Source organism: Tetrao urogallus (genome assembly GCF_951394365.1).
Source record: "Tetrao urogallus genome assembly, chromosome: 6".
NCBI classification, from domain to species: Eukaryota; Metazoa; Chordata; class Aves; order Galliformes; family Phasianidae; genus Tetrao; species Tetrao urogallus.
In genome coordinates, this window is record NC_136819.1 from 45549753 (window position 1) to 45566651 (window position 16899).

Sequence of the window (16899 nt, forward strand, 5' to 3'; positions counted from 1 at the left end):
TGGAAATACAATGATGCACAGTGCAGAGCAATCAGAAGAATGTTTTTGGAAAAAAAAAAAAAAAAAAAAAAAAAAAAAAAAAATAGACTAAGGAGTGAAAGTCTGTGCACCAAGCAATCAACAAGCTGAGAACCAGATCTGCCAGCTATCCTATTCAGCCCCACCTCTGATGAGCCCCACCAGAACTGAGGCATGACTCCACAAATAGGAGCTGAACATGGTTTCAGATGCCAAGGTCCTTTAGAGGAGAGTAGGGTTAGTGAGTGTGGAAGAAGAGTCTGTTTTCTAAAGCATGATCTGGAGAAGCAGTTGCATTTAAAGGCCTTGTGGAAAAAAAGCTTTTAAGGCGATTACATCATAGCTACTTTCTGTGTTAACGCTCTGCTCTGGCATTTATCTTTACAATGGGCACTCACGTCAGCTACTGCCCTCTGTCACATGTTTTTCTAACCAGCCATCTCCTGATGAAATGCTGCTTCTCCTTCTCCCTCAGTGAATGGACAGAATTGTTTTTAGCCTGATAAATCACACTATCAGTTTCTGTCCTAAGCAAATTAGAATTGAAGCCTATGGTTTGCAAGGCAGTCTCCTTGCAACAGTACACTTATTCTGGAAAGCCTCGTGTGTACCATCTTATTTCCCTGCTGTCCATGACCTGAACCAGCACCAGGCTGAGTAGCACAGAGCAGGATGGCACCTTTATAGAGTCCTAGTGCATAACAGCCATCATTCAGGCAGATGTTCCTGTATTGTATGGCCTGCTTTTTGAAATGCAGGAGTTGATCAGATTAGTGGGTATCTACTGCCTCCAAGAAACAGGTCACAAATGCCTGAACATTTTTTGTTAAATTAGTATTCTGAAATTTATTTCAGAAGGTGACCTGATTTCTGCAGGTTCTGAGCACTCAGATGCTTTAACTTGGGTGCCTGAATATAGATATGCAAGCTCCAGTTCAACCTTTTGCATTTTATTATACCTCTTTTCTGAGGTATTACCCCATGGGAACAGAAATCCCTCTAAAGAAGGAACCCAGCCTCAGCTCTTTCCTTGTTCAGTGATTTTTTTTTTTTTTTTTTTTTTTTTTTTTTTTTTTTTTTTTTTTTTTCCCTCAAGATCTTTACCCCATCCTCTGATTCTCCTCCAGGCACAGTAGTCTAAGTTTTCTGTAGTGTTCCAAGTTATAGGAATAAATAGTATGTTTGCACAGTTATTCCTTTTCCAATTCTGTAATGGGGTAAATAATTTTACCCTTAGAGGTACTATACTTCCCTCAACCATCTGCATTTCCTCGATCTCTTCGCATATTCAAGCAAGAACAGCAGTGAAGCAGTGGTTTAGGGCAGAACAACAATGGCACAGCCATGACCTGAAGACAGTGATTCTCAGTTCTTTAGAACAGAGGCACTGCTGAAAGGCACAGACATAAGCAAATGCTGTACCATCCACTTCATTGCACAAACACATAGCCCAGCTCTCCAGTGGCAAGTGATGTGCAGAAAGCATGAGCTATGCTTCAGAAGGGAAAATCAGTGCCTGTGAACACCTGCTTGCCCAAGCAAACTGTGTGATCCGCTTACGTTCAGGAAAGAGGCCTGAAAACACTTAACCCTCATGCTGAGTCTGCCTTTGCTGCTGCAGTGCTCTGATACCTGAAACTGTATTAGCAGACTTCCACATCAGTGCTCAACAGCCATACAGACATGTAAAAATAATAATATTCAGTGCTTGATATCCATCTCAAATCCAAAGTTTACAGAAGTTTCACACGTGATAGCTCTGAGTGTTTGTTCCTGAGATCCAACCAGCAGGTTGGAGGTGAAGGGAGAGCAGTGCTCAGGACTCTCTTGTTGATGTTTCCTGCAGGGAGGCAGGACACTTCTTTTGCAGGAATCACAATACATCACCCTGAAGTCTTCATCCTTCAGTTCCTGCAGTGAACAGACCTTCAAAGGAGGGATGCTGTACACTGAAATCCAAACAGCTGAAACATGATTTTAAAAGTCTAAGCCCCTGCATTGATGACCAGCCTTTTGCCAGACAATGATTAAGGAGGTACTTCAGGACAGGCAGATTCAATCCCACATGAAAATGATAGATTTTCTTTGTGTAATCTTCTACACGTACAGATCAAATTAAGGACAAGATCTGCACAAATTCTTCAGCCAAGCAGTATTCACTTGAGTGGTGCCATCAAAGGCACCAAGGCCATAAAATACAAACAGAATTCAGTACCACTGTTATGAAGATATTATCTCACAGATACTGTCTTTTTAAAGAGCTCAGGAATTCCCAGACAACAGCAAAGATTGGACAAACCTTATAGCTTGGAACTGATGCAATCTCAACATTTATGCCTTCAGGGAAGGCAAACAGAAAACCACCTTCAGCCATCTGCAGGCTGAATTTCCTAGCACAGATTGTTGAAGACTTGGAAATGCTCAGGATATTTCCCTTGTGTATTAGTAGCAGCAGTTTCTAAGGCACTGGTTTGTATCTATCTCTAAAAAATTAATGGGTTGTGTGTAGGGTGTTCAGACACTATATGGAGAGTGGCTATACTTGACGTACACTTTAGATTTATGACTACAGATGGCTTTAAAGAGTTCATTTTAAAATGAAAGACATTGCAAGTCATATGTCTGAGTTTAAGAGAATGGCTGGTTGACTATGTAGTAGATACTTCTGTTGTGTACGCCACTTATATAAGCGTAGACCTCCTATTAGACTTAACAGTTAATTCCTTTTATCACTTCAGTGGCTCGGTTATTACTGAAATTGTAATTGATAATTACAATTATCACCTAGCATTTTTCTTTGAGGAGACCAGTTATTTCCACACCTAGTGCACTTGGATTCCTTATCCAAAGTGTGTTTGCGTTTCACTTAAGGGAAATATAGCTAAAACTGATTACTTGATCAGAGCAAAATGGAACTAAAAGTGCTTTCTAAACCAGAAGTAAGCTTAATCTTAGTAAGATAAAATTCCATTTATCATCTCACTCAGTATCTGTAAAATTCAAAATAGTAAAAATTGCATTTACAGCTTGTTAACAGATTGGTCCTTTCACCATGCCAAATGCCCAACAGGAAGGCCTTTGTGACCACATGGAGCACATTTGTAACTCTCTGAGAGCCAAAAGACAAGGCACAGCCTTTCTCACAGTAACAAATGCAAGCAAATTGGTTACTGGTCACTGCCTGCACTTTCCTCTATCTTCACACAGAAATCTAGATCTGCATGAGCAGGCAAATTCTTGCAGAGATGTTACCGACCATCACTTCAAAATGAAGCACGTAGAACTTGGCAGCTGGTGCTGAAGAATGAAGACAAAGCACCTGCAGGTTGCTAAATCAAACTGAGGGTTAAACCAAACCCCCCCTTTTCTACACTGACAGTAACTTCCTCTGACACTGGCTGTGAAATAAGATTATATCCTGCGTCCAGAAGGAAGTGAAAATGTCCAGTGATGACTCAGTAGAATTTGTCCCACTGGCTACCTTCAACAAGTCCAATTTGATTCACTAAAGAACAAACCTTTGCTTAAAATATTTTTGGATAGTGAACTGATGAAATATCAGCCCTGTTTAAAAGGCATTCTTCAAAATGAAAAAATGATTCATTTTAATAACAATTAGGTATTCACAATTTGCTAGTATTTATATGTAACATGATTTATTAGTGCGAGTGTTAAACAATCTCCTAATCATTAATGATAATTTTTGGCAGTGGTATCAGTTATCAACTGACATTTTTATTACATTAATGGACACTATGTACTCGATTCGGGATAAGAACTCAAACATTTAGACCACTGTTTTCTTGATCTGCTATCCTGACTTAAAAATCATTCATAAGTTGTGACTTAATAAGCAGCACAACACTTATTTACTAAATTGATAACTAAGATAATGCACGAAAACATTATGAGAACATACTCTTCTGTGGGTCTGCTTTACCAAGGTCAGCTGCTTAGCCTTTGCTGCCAGCACAGCTTGTGCCAATTAAGAGTTTACTTCTGGCTTGTCAAGATGAGGTACAACTCCAGACTGCCACGGGCATGGGAACTTACAATTATTTGTATCTCAACAGCCTCTGACTCATCAGTAACTTCACTGAAGATTTGTTATCTTCTTAATCAATGAAATGGTAGTCATGTACAAATGGGCTGCCATCCACACAAGGAATTAACATCTTCAGTTTTGCCAAGTCCTTTTGCTTTAAAAATAAAATAAAATTAGGCTTTTGGAGTACACATCTCAAAGCAGAAGGGATTGCTCTTCTGCAGAATGAGTTTAATATCTACTGTTTCTTGTTTCTAAATTAGACAATGCTTCTAACTTATAGATAACAGAACTCTTGCTGATTTCTGCACTGCAAAATCTGGCCTGAAGCTTTTAGTTTTAAATACTGGAAGATGTATGAACGAGTACGTTTTCGAGAGAGTGGATTTTTCCATAACATGGATTTATTACTGCATGAAAAATTCAAAACAAATCTGCAAGGTCTCAGAGCAGCAGGAAGATTCATCACTTGCCTAAATAAAAATTAGCCTTGACAAAACATTTCAGAATTTATTGTGGTGAAAAAACTCTGAGTTGGGAAGGCAACGGAAGCTGGAAATAACAGCGTGATCCAACCAGTATTTTATAAAGAGATACAGAGAGTTTACAACAGCCCGATATGAGATGTTATGTACACAATTAACAGCAGAATTCTATCAATTATTAGCATGACTCTTCCAGTCTTACCTGCTTTCTAGTCACTTCAGACTTAGTCTGGGCATCTGGGATATATGCTATTTCAAACATCATATTTCAGTGCTGCTTAAGAAATTTGCTCACCCTGAAAGTTTTTCTCATTTTGACTCAGATACAACTTCTGACTTTTATTTTATTATTTTATATTTATTTTTTCTTATCTTTATTTTTACACTAGAAATAACTGAGCTACAGGCAAAAAGATACCACGATCCTGAAATCTTTGGGTCTTCGGTATTTTAATTACCAATACCTGCACTGCTAAGCAGGTGTTCTGGTTTCAGCTGTGACAGAGTTGATTTTCTCCACAGTATGTGGTATGATATTATGTTTTGGTTTTGGGAAAAGAATAAGGTTGATGACACACTGATGTTTTAGTTGTTGCTGAGCAGTGCTGCACAGAGCCAAGGACATTTTGGCTTCTCATACTGTCCTGCCAGCAAGGGGCTGAGGGCAAGACGTGAATCTGGGAGAGGACAGAACTAGCATAGCTGACCTAAACTGGCCAAAGGAATATTTCATACCTTATGGCATCAACTATAAAACTGAGGGGACAAACTGGCTTGGCACTGGTCAGCAAGTGGTAAGCAACTGCATCGTGCATGACTTATTTTGTAAATATGTATATAAATATAATTATTTTTACTATTGTTTTTTTTTTTCCTTTCTTTTCCCCTCAGTTCTCTCTCACATCCCATTGGGAGCAGGGAGTGAGCAAATAGCTATGTGGTACTGAGTTGCTTACAGTGTTAAACCTCAACATTTCTGGTTTAGGTGTGTGAATTCTACTAAATTCCACCTTAGTAGCTTAATCATTTTGTTCTCGCTTCTTGCACTTGTTTGCACTTCTTGGGAAGGCAGAGTCTGCAATGTGAAGTCAAGATGATGTGAACCTGGACTTGAATTGACATGTGCCATCATCTGTGTCTTCAGGTTGCATGACTGGATGTCAATCTAGATTTGAAAGCCTCAAAATCCTACCGCAAGTTCTTAGAATCACAACCCTTCAGAAAACTGAAAGTGTATCTGGGAGAAGACAAGAATTGAATTTGGTTTTGCACTGTAAATTATAAGCAAAGCTCTCACACAGGAGTGTAATTCACAGTGTAACAGCTGTGTTACCAAAACTGAAAGGGCTTTCCTGTTTCAGCATCCTGCTTGCATTTTAAAATCACAATCTAGACCAATTATACTAGAAGAATGTTCTCTCATAGTAGCTATCATTGCTTCAATTTTTTTGATGTAGGAGTCTGTGCACCTCTCTACTTTTGGTGTTACTGTAGTTTTCTTCCATTATTGCTCAGTTTTGCTAATACATATGTTGTATGAATTATAGAAGAAAGCATCTTTCTCCTGTAAGGAAAACAAATTTCTTTGGCCACAATTATATTTACAGCTGCTCTCCGCAAAAGTGCAAAGCACTCCTGAGACAAAAGGCTTACACAGAAGGAAACCTCAAGTCAGAGCTCTCTGGGATGCAAGAGTTGCACCCAAATACCTGAGCAAATTCTTTGGCACCTCATGTTTTAAGCCATGACATGGCCTCCAGAAGGATTTCAATGAAGCTTTTGCAATCATGACTTCCCCTCAACTCCTGGAGGACAATCACAGATGTCTGACAAAGCGAGAGGTCATTTCAGCATTGCATAGGCAACCCTGTCTGTGTCTGCTCATGTAGTATAAGAAGCAATGTAGTGAGAACCAGGACTATGCTACCCTTTTTGAACATTCATTTGAAGAGAGTGCTTAGTTTGAGGTTTAAAGTCATTTTTTTGACCCACAGTGGGCCACTCTGCCCATTCCATCACCAAAATTTAGAATCTTAGATCATAGAAAAGCCTAAGGTAAAGCCATTTCTTATTCCATTTATTATGTCCCAGTAGCATATGATTTTCATTTTTATAAGAAGTTCCTGCTGTGAAAGGCCACGTTGCTAGTGGTCAGCAAGTGAAATCTTTTAAGACTAGTTGCTTTAAAACCTACTCAAAGTTTGAGAAGTTCCAGAGCGTTCCTGTCCTCCAGATTTCTCCCCATTACACACATTGCGATCATCTGTCCCTTAAAGATCCAAATGTCTTTGGCTTTCCTACTTGCCCTGAAGGGACACTGCACATTTTTTGAAATTAAGCTATACATTTCTGCTTGTATAGTTGCCAAAAGGTTGCTTTCTGACTACAGTTGGTCATTTTTGTTTTGGCATTTTTAACAGTCCAAATAATTAATTAATTAGATGCATTATCTTCAAGATGAAATATCTCACCTTGAAAAACTAAATTGTACAGTTACAGCCTGGAGATTAGAGTCCTCTGCAATGATATAATTCACTTTGGCTTTGCAGTGCAGCTTGATCATGCTTTATCTCAATTGAGAGCTTAGGACTTTCACTGAGTTCAGGATCTGTGTATGTATTTGTACGTCCAGCGAGTCAAAGGCTGGTTCATATCCAGATTTGGTTGTGCTAGTTCTACTCACATTTCCTCCACTAAATTTCAACTGCAGCAATATTTGGTCTGGTATTCCTATCACCCAAGGAGGAGATGGCAGTACCACGGATGCCTCCACCCAGAGAAGGAGATGGGCAGACACAGCAAATGTTGCCAACCAACAAGTGTGGTGTTTGTGCTGAACTTCTTTTCCTTCCTTGGTTCATTTTTAACAAATCACTTCTGAAATGTTTCTTTCCTCAAAACTTACACAGTCTAAAACTTATACCGACTGCAGAATTTGTCTCTACTTGGATGTCTACCGTCAATCCTCTCTTCCTTTGAAAGTCTGGCTTCTACTTTCAAATGAAGTCCTTTCTTCTTTGCAGTGGCCCTGGAGAATCCCGCATGCTCACAAAGTATTTAAAGGTTGACATCTGCAGTGTTTTAGATTTTGAAGGGTCAACTTCATTTGAACTAGCTTCATCTCATGGGTCTGTGAAGCTGGGTTAGAAATTCTGCCTAAACAAGTACTCCATCCACCTCGCCTTAGCCTTGGCTGAAAGCCAGGAACCAGGAAGAAAGCAGATGAGGAGAAATAAGAAACAGTTAATTAAAAGCCAGGTTCTGAGAATCTTGGTTGTCCTTAGGCTCCTCACAGCCACATGAGCTTTTCCTTCACTTGGGTATGGGTTAAAGAGCAGGCTGCTGCTTGCATAAGGAGAAAGACTGCAGAAACATAAGGATGTCACATTGCTTGGAGGAACTGTAATTGGCTCAACTCTCCAATAGTCCTCACTTTTTTCGCAAAGCCTCCAGCATCCTAGCTACTTCTAATACAGGCTAGGGCTCCTCAGCTTGAAAACTCTCAGGAAGAAACACTTGTATATACTGAACAAAGCAGTAGTATCTCAGTGGGACACAATAAACAGCACATGGGATGAAACATAGGAAACTCAAAAGTTAAAGACTCGTGGTGAAGACCCATGTGTCCCAGTATATGGAAAGAGATACCAAACCCCAGCCTAGTGGTAGTGAAAGAACCAGCATCCACAGAGACAAGTGTGGCCAATCTCAGCCTTCAGTTAAGTACTATAAAGCAGAAGTATTCACTGCAGCAGACCAGGATTCCTTTGCTTAACATGGATAAGCTGCTGCAGGGCATGGGGAATGTCCCATGGGAGCTGCAGTGCAGGTACAGTGAAAGCAAGAACAGGGTTTGGAAGGGACATCAGAGATGTCAGTGGCTTGTATGAAGCAGTTAGAAACATAGGAAAAGGAAGCCCCTGATTGAGGTTGAGAGAAGACAAAAACAGTTTGTGTTTTCTTTCCTGGGACCTGCAGTCTGGGTGGCAGAGTCATTATCTGAATTCACCAGTCTGTAATTCAGTTATGCGTGCTGGGAAATATATGGACCAAATGATCTAATTTAATTTCCCATACTCATATTGCTACATGAGTGATATGTCTCCTCAGAGCGCAACGAAACACAACTCATACATTTCATACAAGTAAGCTGATGTTTCTGCCACTTCTCATTTATTTAGACTGACTGCTGAGTTACATCTGATTCTGTTTATTTTCTGTGGAAGGAATTAGCTTACTATACATCAGAATAAACACAGAATTTATCAGCAACTATACATGAATTCTGGAATTCATAATATTTAACGAATTTTGTATAAATATATCTGGAGGAGGTAGAGTGGATAACTTGTCACTGGATGGACCAGTCAATATTGAAATGTCTAAAAAGATACTAAATGCAATGTAGTTGTTCCCCAAAGTCCTGATTTTTTCTCAAGCGCAGCAAAATCCTGTCAGGGATGGATTCAGCTGCTCACATACAGTGTTGTCCTGCACATCTCAGTAGTGTTTGCTGAAGTGGGATTGATGGAGAACACAGAAAGAGTGCTCTGTGCTTTTCACCGCAACAGGTGGAGACCAGCCAGAACAAGCAGAGATGGCTGTCAATGTGTGCAGTAAGGGGACGGGTGAGAGATACATACTTACTGGCTTTCACCATTAGACTCACACCTCGACATGTAGAGATGATATAAACCTCCAACAACTTTCAGTGAAATTGAAAAAAATAGCAGCTAAGGGCTGTGCCTAGGATACTGCAGCCTTTTGTGGCTGACAAAGCTCTAAGGGCAATGGCAGCATCTTCTCAAACTACCTCAGGGTGCAGACGTACTTTTACAAAGTAACAGACTTGTGGCTCCTGGGCCACTGCTTCATCTTTCTGAGGCCTTTTCAATACCTGAATTACTAAAAGAATGCAGAGTGCAAACCTAGCATCAAGTACTTAATGGTTTGTCTTGTCCCTTTACTGCTTTATCTGAATGCTGCTTAAAAGTGGTGTCCATAACATCAATATTTAACCACAAGGCTCACTCATCCTCACAAGAATGGGATTTGCTGTACACATGAGCTAAATCACAGCGCCTAGACAGCCGATAACAATTAAAGCCTCTTTCAAGATGAGGCACTTGATTGCTATTCTGAAGCTCACTGGTGAAAGGAATGCATTATCTTTTTTTTTATTGCATTTGAAATGAAAGAGCTTGTTTAAATATTAGTCATCTGGATTTATATAGCTCATTTTTAGAGCTGGGCTAGCACCTGGCAATCCAGCCTGAGTAAGCATGAGGCTATCCCAGTCGCAGGCCCGTTTGATTTTCTGTTTCCTCTTTTTACAGCATGTGACAGACTGATTTTTTTTCTGGGATGATTTCCTTCCCACTCACAGCAGATAGTTCCTATACATGCAAAGCAGCTACCTCCCAGGCAGAGCAGAGCAGAGACCTCCTCCCACTGAGCACTGTGCCCAGGACCAATGCTGACACTGATCTGCATATGGGTAAGAGTGGTGTCCTCGGGGCAATGAGTAGCCCAGGTGCAAGAAAACAGTGATAAAACACATTATTTTCTGACTATAAGACAAAGGCAATTTTCACTATTACTGTCCACAACATTTTTTTCTGTAAACTGAAGGAGATTTCTCCTGCTATTGAAAACATTCATCTCTGCTTTTCAAGCTGTCTTTGTTTTTCCTTTCCCAAATGTTTCAAATTACTGCTTTTTTTCTGCCTTCGCCTTACATTTCTGCAGCCTGGCACAGATACGAAGCTTGCTGCTGGCAGAAAACTGCAAAATTCTGCCTGTTCTCTGCCAGGCTGAAAACTATGTGCGAGCCTTCCTCATGTCTTGCACACATCTGAGGATGGAGATGATAGAGACAAACAGTCAAATGATGCTGCTAATGATTTCTTTTCCCTCAGGGGAAGTGCTGAGAAGGATAATAGATATACTTTGCAACACTGTTCCCAAGGGACTTTATCTAAGCGGGGAGAAGAATTAATAGACAGCCTTTCAGGGAGAGACAAATATGCAAAAATATCACAGTGCTAAGGAGTTCTGCTGACATAGCAAGCACCTAAAGGTGTCTGCGCAGGGCTCAGACCATGCCCTGGCACTGAGTCAACACAGGCAGTGCCAGAGGGTCAGCTCACTGCTTGGGAACTTGTGCATGCCACCCTTTCCACCCAAATTGGTGGACAGTATGTTGGAATTTTTGCCTGTTTGTAAATTAATGGGTCTCGGACCTCCAGGCTGCATATGTGGTGAAACATGAGGTGATGTAAATCCAGGAGAAGTACAGTGCTTAGTCTGCATAGGAAAGAATTTGTCAGGGCTAGGACATTAGTGAACCATTTAAAGCCAGGGAATCATATATAATACAATAAAAGGAGGGAATTTCTCTGGCTTTCCTCTAAAAGCCAAGTATCATTCATTGATCAGCAACCACATCTCCATCTCCACTGAGAACATTTTTTCATGCATTTGCTAAGTGGAAAACGACGGATGGGCTCGCTGTGCCCTCTTCCACATTCTTCCCTCTCCCATCTGCCCAGGCATCCCTGTCCCTCTGCCCACTTACCTGGCACCACCAGCAGCCTGGGGGGCGGCGGGGGCGGAGGAGGTGGTGGTGGCGGTGGTGGAGGCCTGCATTGGCAGATCTGCTGGCAGCTCTCCGGGATTTCATCTGCTACAGGCTTGGAGCATGACTTCTGGGGTTCACCCTGAGTGATCTGTGGAGAAACAAGTCATGGCACGAGCAGTAGAAAAAGGGAAAACTGATTTTCCATGAGCATGCTGCTTGAACTTGAGTTCCCAATGGGCACCTCAGCCCCTGGAGAGAACTGAGCTCTTGCCACTGCTGTTCGTCACTGAGGAAACAAGGTCGCTTTCTTATGATGTCTCAGCTTTATGTTCTACTTAACATAGTATCTTCAAGATACTTCTGACTGTGGCTGGCTGGTTTCTGCATTATTATGGGGTAGAGTGCAGGCGGGTAGTGGCAGACAATGTGGTTGCGTAAGCCTTCTTTCCTTAGGAAAGCCGTCTAATAGCATGCATTATTCACAGGGTTGTTGCTGCAAGCCAAAGAGAGCTAATAAAAATTGCAAGACATTTAGGATAAGGATTATTCTCATTTTCCTCATGGCAGAACCAAGAGCCAGAGATCTCTCCTGTTTTGCCAGCTTCCCTTTCATGTTTGGAGACACGTTTCACTTCCCACCATGGTGAGGTACAGCCCTACCTACTCATCTGCAGACTGCATAGAAGACCTGGTCAAAATGGAAATGCCCCAGCCTGTGCCTTGCAGCTTCCTGCTGGTGATCAATGAAGCTGAAGAGGAGACGCTGCAGAACTCAAGTGTAACCACTGCTGAAGGCATGTAGGCATGGCTTGGCACTGGCCAATGATTTAGCCAGAATGCATACATTCAGCACTGTAATCTAGTCATGACAAAGAACATGTTAATACATATTTTTCTTACCAGAAATAATATTTATATGTCTAGGAACATGTAAATAAAGATATTCAGTAACTGTAAAATTCCTAATGTAATGTTAATGAAAAGGAGTATGTTCATAATGAAAAGGGAATCTGTGCAATACTGGAGGAGGCTAAGACTCTGGGGGAAAGCCCTCAGTGGTCTCTAAGTTAACCTTTTTTTGAAAGGCTTCGATCTGAAATGGAAAATCATAGAATCATAGAATGGACTGAGTAAAAAAGGACCACAATGATCATCAAGTTTCAACCCCCCCTGCTATGTGCAAGGTCACCAACCAGAAGACCAGGCTGTCCAGAGCTACATCCAGCCTGGTCTTGAATGCCTCTAGGGATGAGGAATCCACAATCTCCTTGGGCAACCTGAAATATGGGATACTCACTGAAGCTAAAGAAAATCACAGGAACATTCAGCTGTTGCCTTGTAAACTCGGTCTTGGGAGGGTTATAATCCTAATAGTTTTTCCCTAATATCATCCTCCTTACTCAGCTCTCTTCCATGGCATGATGGTCATCATGCAGGGAATGTCTCACTCCAGCCTCTCTGGCCTGTTTCAGATAGCCCCTTCTGCCCTGTTGCCTGTCTCCACGGTCACTTGGGGCTCACAGAACCACATAACAATTTGGGTTGGAAGGGACCTTTAGCAATTATCTCCTTCCAACCCCCCTTCCCTCCCCAGCTTGCCTTCTACTCCCTCCCACCCAGGCTTCGCCTCCCTTTCTCAGACAGCTTTGGGACAGAGCCCATCTACTCTCCACTGCAGGAAGCACACAGGCCCTGCATGTATTTCTGGAAAAAAAAAAAAAGAGAGATGGGCAATTAAAACAACATCACTGCACCAAGGACATGTTCACATGTGTAGGAGGTTTCTAAATGCAGAAAGATGCATTGCTCTGGCCTCGGGGAAATAGAGGTAGGTCTTTGTTGATTAAATGTTACAGAGAGGGAAGAAAAGAATAGAAAGAGCTATGCGTAGCTGAGGCACAAGTCAGGAGGATCAGTTGTTTAAACAGCACGTCAACATCTATTACCAAACATAGGGAGAGACAAATTCAGCACGAGTGCTTTCCAACTTTCCCTTCACAGCCAGGTAACAGTACGAGGCTGGTTAGAGACCATCCCAGACAGCTTCTAGGAACTTACACAAACTCTCTGAACACTCTAATGAATCAAAGTGACTTGGCTTCATAATCCCTCAGAGCTGGTAATAAATCTGTCTGCTAAGTAGGTGCATTTATTTTTAACATCATAAGTGATCACAGGCAGCAGAATATTCCCTCTGTACCACTTTGGCTCCCATGGGGCTGTCTGTGCACTGGGCCAGGGTGCCAGCAGCTCACCCAGAAGAAAGGCAAACGGGGCACTCTGAGGTGGGACCCATGGGGCAGCACCTGCACCACTCACACAGCAGGTGGGGCAGCATTACTCTGCCAGCATCAACTGCTGATCAGGCAGCAATATCAACCCCCAGCTTTAATGATCACTCCCTTCTTAATTCTCTGATTGATAAACCCTATGGCTCCCTGCAGTCTTGCGGGAGCCAGTAAAGTGGGAGAAAACAGAGCCAGGGTAGAATACCATTCAGCAATCTTGGAGCCAACCTCATACGCAGACCAGAAGTAGCTTTGTGTATATGAGTCTGAACATAGTGCTGGTGTGGTATGATACACTGAATTATTGCTCTAACTTTAATATCAACCAGAACCAAAAGACTTGCTCGATCTTTTTTTAGACTATTGATTGCTTTTAAATCCCTGGAGGCTTTTCTACCTTAGACTGATAATAGAGTGTCCTCAGAAACTAGTGTGTATTTTTCTCAATTACTTTGCAGACAAGATTAACCCTATGCATGTCCAACTGCTCTCTGTATACTTTTCTGATAACATTTCTGAAAAAAAGAAATATCCACATATCTCACTCTGAATCATATACTGAGATTCCTCACAGTGATTCTGAATGCTTGGGAAAGAACTGAATTTTGAGAGCGTTGGTTTTGACACTTATTTGGTTCTCTTCTCTTTTCACTTGATACAATGTCCAGTTGACAGAAGATATCTACAGGAACATAGATTTTGCCTCCAAGGGTTGGTAAAGAACAAGGATATTGTAAGTTAGCTGAAATCCATCAGGAAAAGGAAAGATATAAATTGAGGCTGTAGCCTTGAGGAGCAGAGAAATGGTCAAGGATTGCTGCAAGAAGATTAACTAATGGTAGCAAGATAGATTTGAGGAAAAAAAAGAAGACATTTGGCTTGTTTTCAAGAAAAAAAACAACCCATGGTATTGATGTCTATTAGCCTTCTTATGAAAGGAATGAAGAATATTACTTATATCTTGTAAACATAAGCAGAACAAATCACTGGGAAATATACTTTGGGGAAAAATTCCATCCTCCTGGAGGACGATGAAATAAATTACTCCATTTCTTTTTGTCTGTAATTCAAGGTAAGCTGCTTTTACAGGAGCTGGCAGGAGAAAAACAGATCTGCTGAGAGAACCCCATCCCACTCTGGCCTGCCCTGCTAATAAGTGCCCACTCAGAGCCCTGAAGAGGGGTTGGTTCTGGACCCTGGGCACACTCCCTGCTCTCTTGCCACGCTCTCCAGCCCTGGTGCTGGAGTGCTATAAGCACTATGGACATGTCTCCTTGGCACCTGGCTGCTTGTCTGGCCATTTGTCAGCTTGGGTGCATGTGCTGCCTGGCCTTCAAGGGGGTACAATTTTTTTTCCTGCTCTGAAAATAAGGAGAGAGCTTGTATACCTTTGATATGAATATGCTTTGCAAAAAGGCAAATGTTTTTAAATATTCATGGCAATGAAAATCTGATCCACAAATGCCCAGGGAAAAGCAAGCAAAAAGTGGAAAACATTGGTTTCTTTTTGAAGTTTCTCAGTAAAGGTCCATATCTGTCACATTTCTGCTTAATCCAAGACTTTCTGCAGAAGCAGTAGGCCCGGTTCTGCTTTGTGCAGGATGGGAAAACCAATCTGTGTGGCCAGAGGAGCTCAGTACTCCAGTAGAGTCCTGCAGGGCTGCAGCAGTCCATGGACATGCTCTAGAGTGGGATGGAAAGAGTGGATCGGTACAGTCTCCTGACCATGGCCCTCTGGTGACTGCAAACCAGGCAAAGGGAGGAAAGCTTGATAAGAGAAGTGCCACTGAGACCACTAAGATCCTGCTGAGTTGGTGAGAGCTTTGCCTCTTGGAACCAGTCTACAGAGATGAGATCTCAACAACTCCATGTAAATCCCACAGCGGCTCTGCATAATTCACATCACAGTTAATCCAAATCTATGTTTATAAAACCAGAAAAGACGTGACACTACCATTTATCACTGCACATACTGATACACTTTTTAAATTATGTCAAAAACTTCAGACAGAATCATGCCTTCTTTCCTGTTGTGTTGGCTATTAGGCTAAGAAAAACATATATATGCATACATAAGTATTTGAATAATGCTGCTCCTCTGATTTGTATCTGACTGATTCCATTAAGTGCCTCAAGGCAAGGCTCAAGGAAGCAGCACCAAGATGTGGTGAAGGAGGCCATGCCACACACAGGTCAGAGCACGGCTAATAGGTAGAGAAGGGCTGGGAGAAGTGAGAAACTGCAATGGCTGCTGTAGATAGAGTAGGGATACAATGGGACCCCTGGGTCAGTCATCCTCAGAGGAAGACTTTGATGATATGAGCAATGGTTACAACTCGACATGGAGAAGGAAGCCATGGGAGAGATTCAAAGAGGAGTGAGCTCCAATCCCAGCATGTTGGCGCATTGGTGAGCATTCTGCACCATCCTTCCCTCTGGTACCTGCCAGAGTGTCCTGGGTTGCATGTGCATTTGGGCAAAAAGCAAAAGTATTATTGACTGCCCTTACACAGAGCAGCAGGCAATAGCACAAACATAGATGAAGAATGTAACAACAAAGCTTTGCAAGGGAAGTCTGGAGCCCTTGGTTTTTGCAGTTCTCAGAGACTGTTTCAATTGTTATAAATGTAACTACTATTGAAAGATTGTCCTAGGTCACTTAAGCAGTTTACCATTAAGATGTTTATGCAAGATATTTTATTTATTTATTTTTTGTCTGCTTGACTGATAGACTGATTACAGGAGAGGGATTTTGGGAGGCAATCTTTTCTTGCACAATTGCATTTCCCTACAGCTTTGCCTTACAGCCAGCATCTACACACCTGAGCAGGACAGCAGCAGGGTAGTGCTGGCTGAGATTTTTATGATGAAGGAATTAGTTTGAAAGATGTTGTTTTTGCCATTGTTTCTGCTCATTTTAATCTGTAAGATGCACTGATCTTCTTTGTCACTCACAGGCAGACACGAGATGCTGAAATATCTCTGTTTAATCTCTTGGGAGTCACTAAGTTTAGAACAAGGAGTGAAAGATGCGGAGTCTCCACCGTGTTTTCTCCAAGAAACTGCAATTGTGCTGTTCTTGAACAGCACTCAGCTGCCTCATCAGTCACTCGGCTGAAGACATATATTATAAATAAACTTTAAAATACCCAAGTGACGCATTTGAGTCAAGCTGTGCCGCTGCTCCCCTCCCCAAGCTGGACGGGCACTCTCCCTCCCGACACACTCCTGTTCATTGGGCACCTTCCAGCTCACCCCACACCACCACCAAGGTCACCCACCGACACGCGGCGAGGAGTTGGAAAACCCCGTTTTGAGGTTTAAGCAAACAGCCTTCAGATCGCTACCAACACCAAAATGTCACGGCGGAACACTCCCAAAAATAAGCCCGCCGGAGCACCGCATCTTCCGTGCATGTCGCCACCGAAACGCTCTCGCTCAAGAAACTCCTCTCCGCCTCGCTCCGGCCGCAGCAAGTTGGGC

General features: G+C 42.1%; 1 protein-coding gene across 1 annotated transcript in view; it reads right to left on the reverse strand.

Moving 5' to 3' along the window:
* PRIMA1 (proline rich membrane anchor 1) overlaps positions 1 to 16899 on the reverse strand; it is a gene marked incomplete at both ends in the record, with an annotated part of 42747 nt that overhangs the window by 25579 nt on the left and 269 nt on the right. Inside the window, one exon of the mRNA XM_079537399.1 lies at positions 11126 to 11276. Within this exon, the coding sequence (XP_079393525.1) occupies positions 11126 to 11276 (151 nt within the window). The remainder of the gene's footprint in view (positions 1 to 11125; positions 11277 to 16899) is intronic.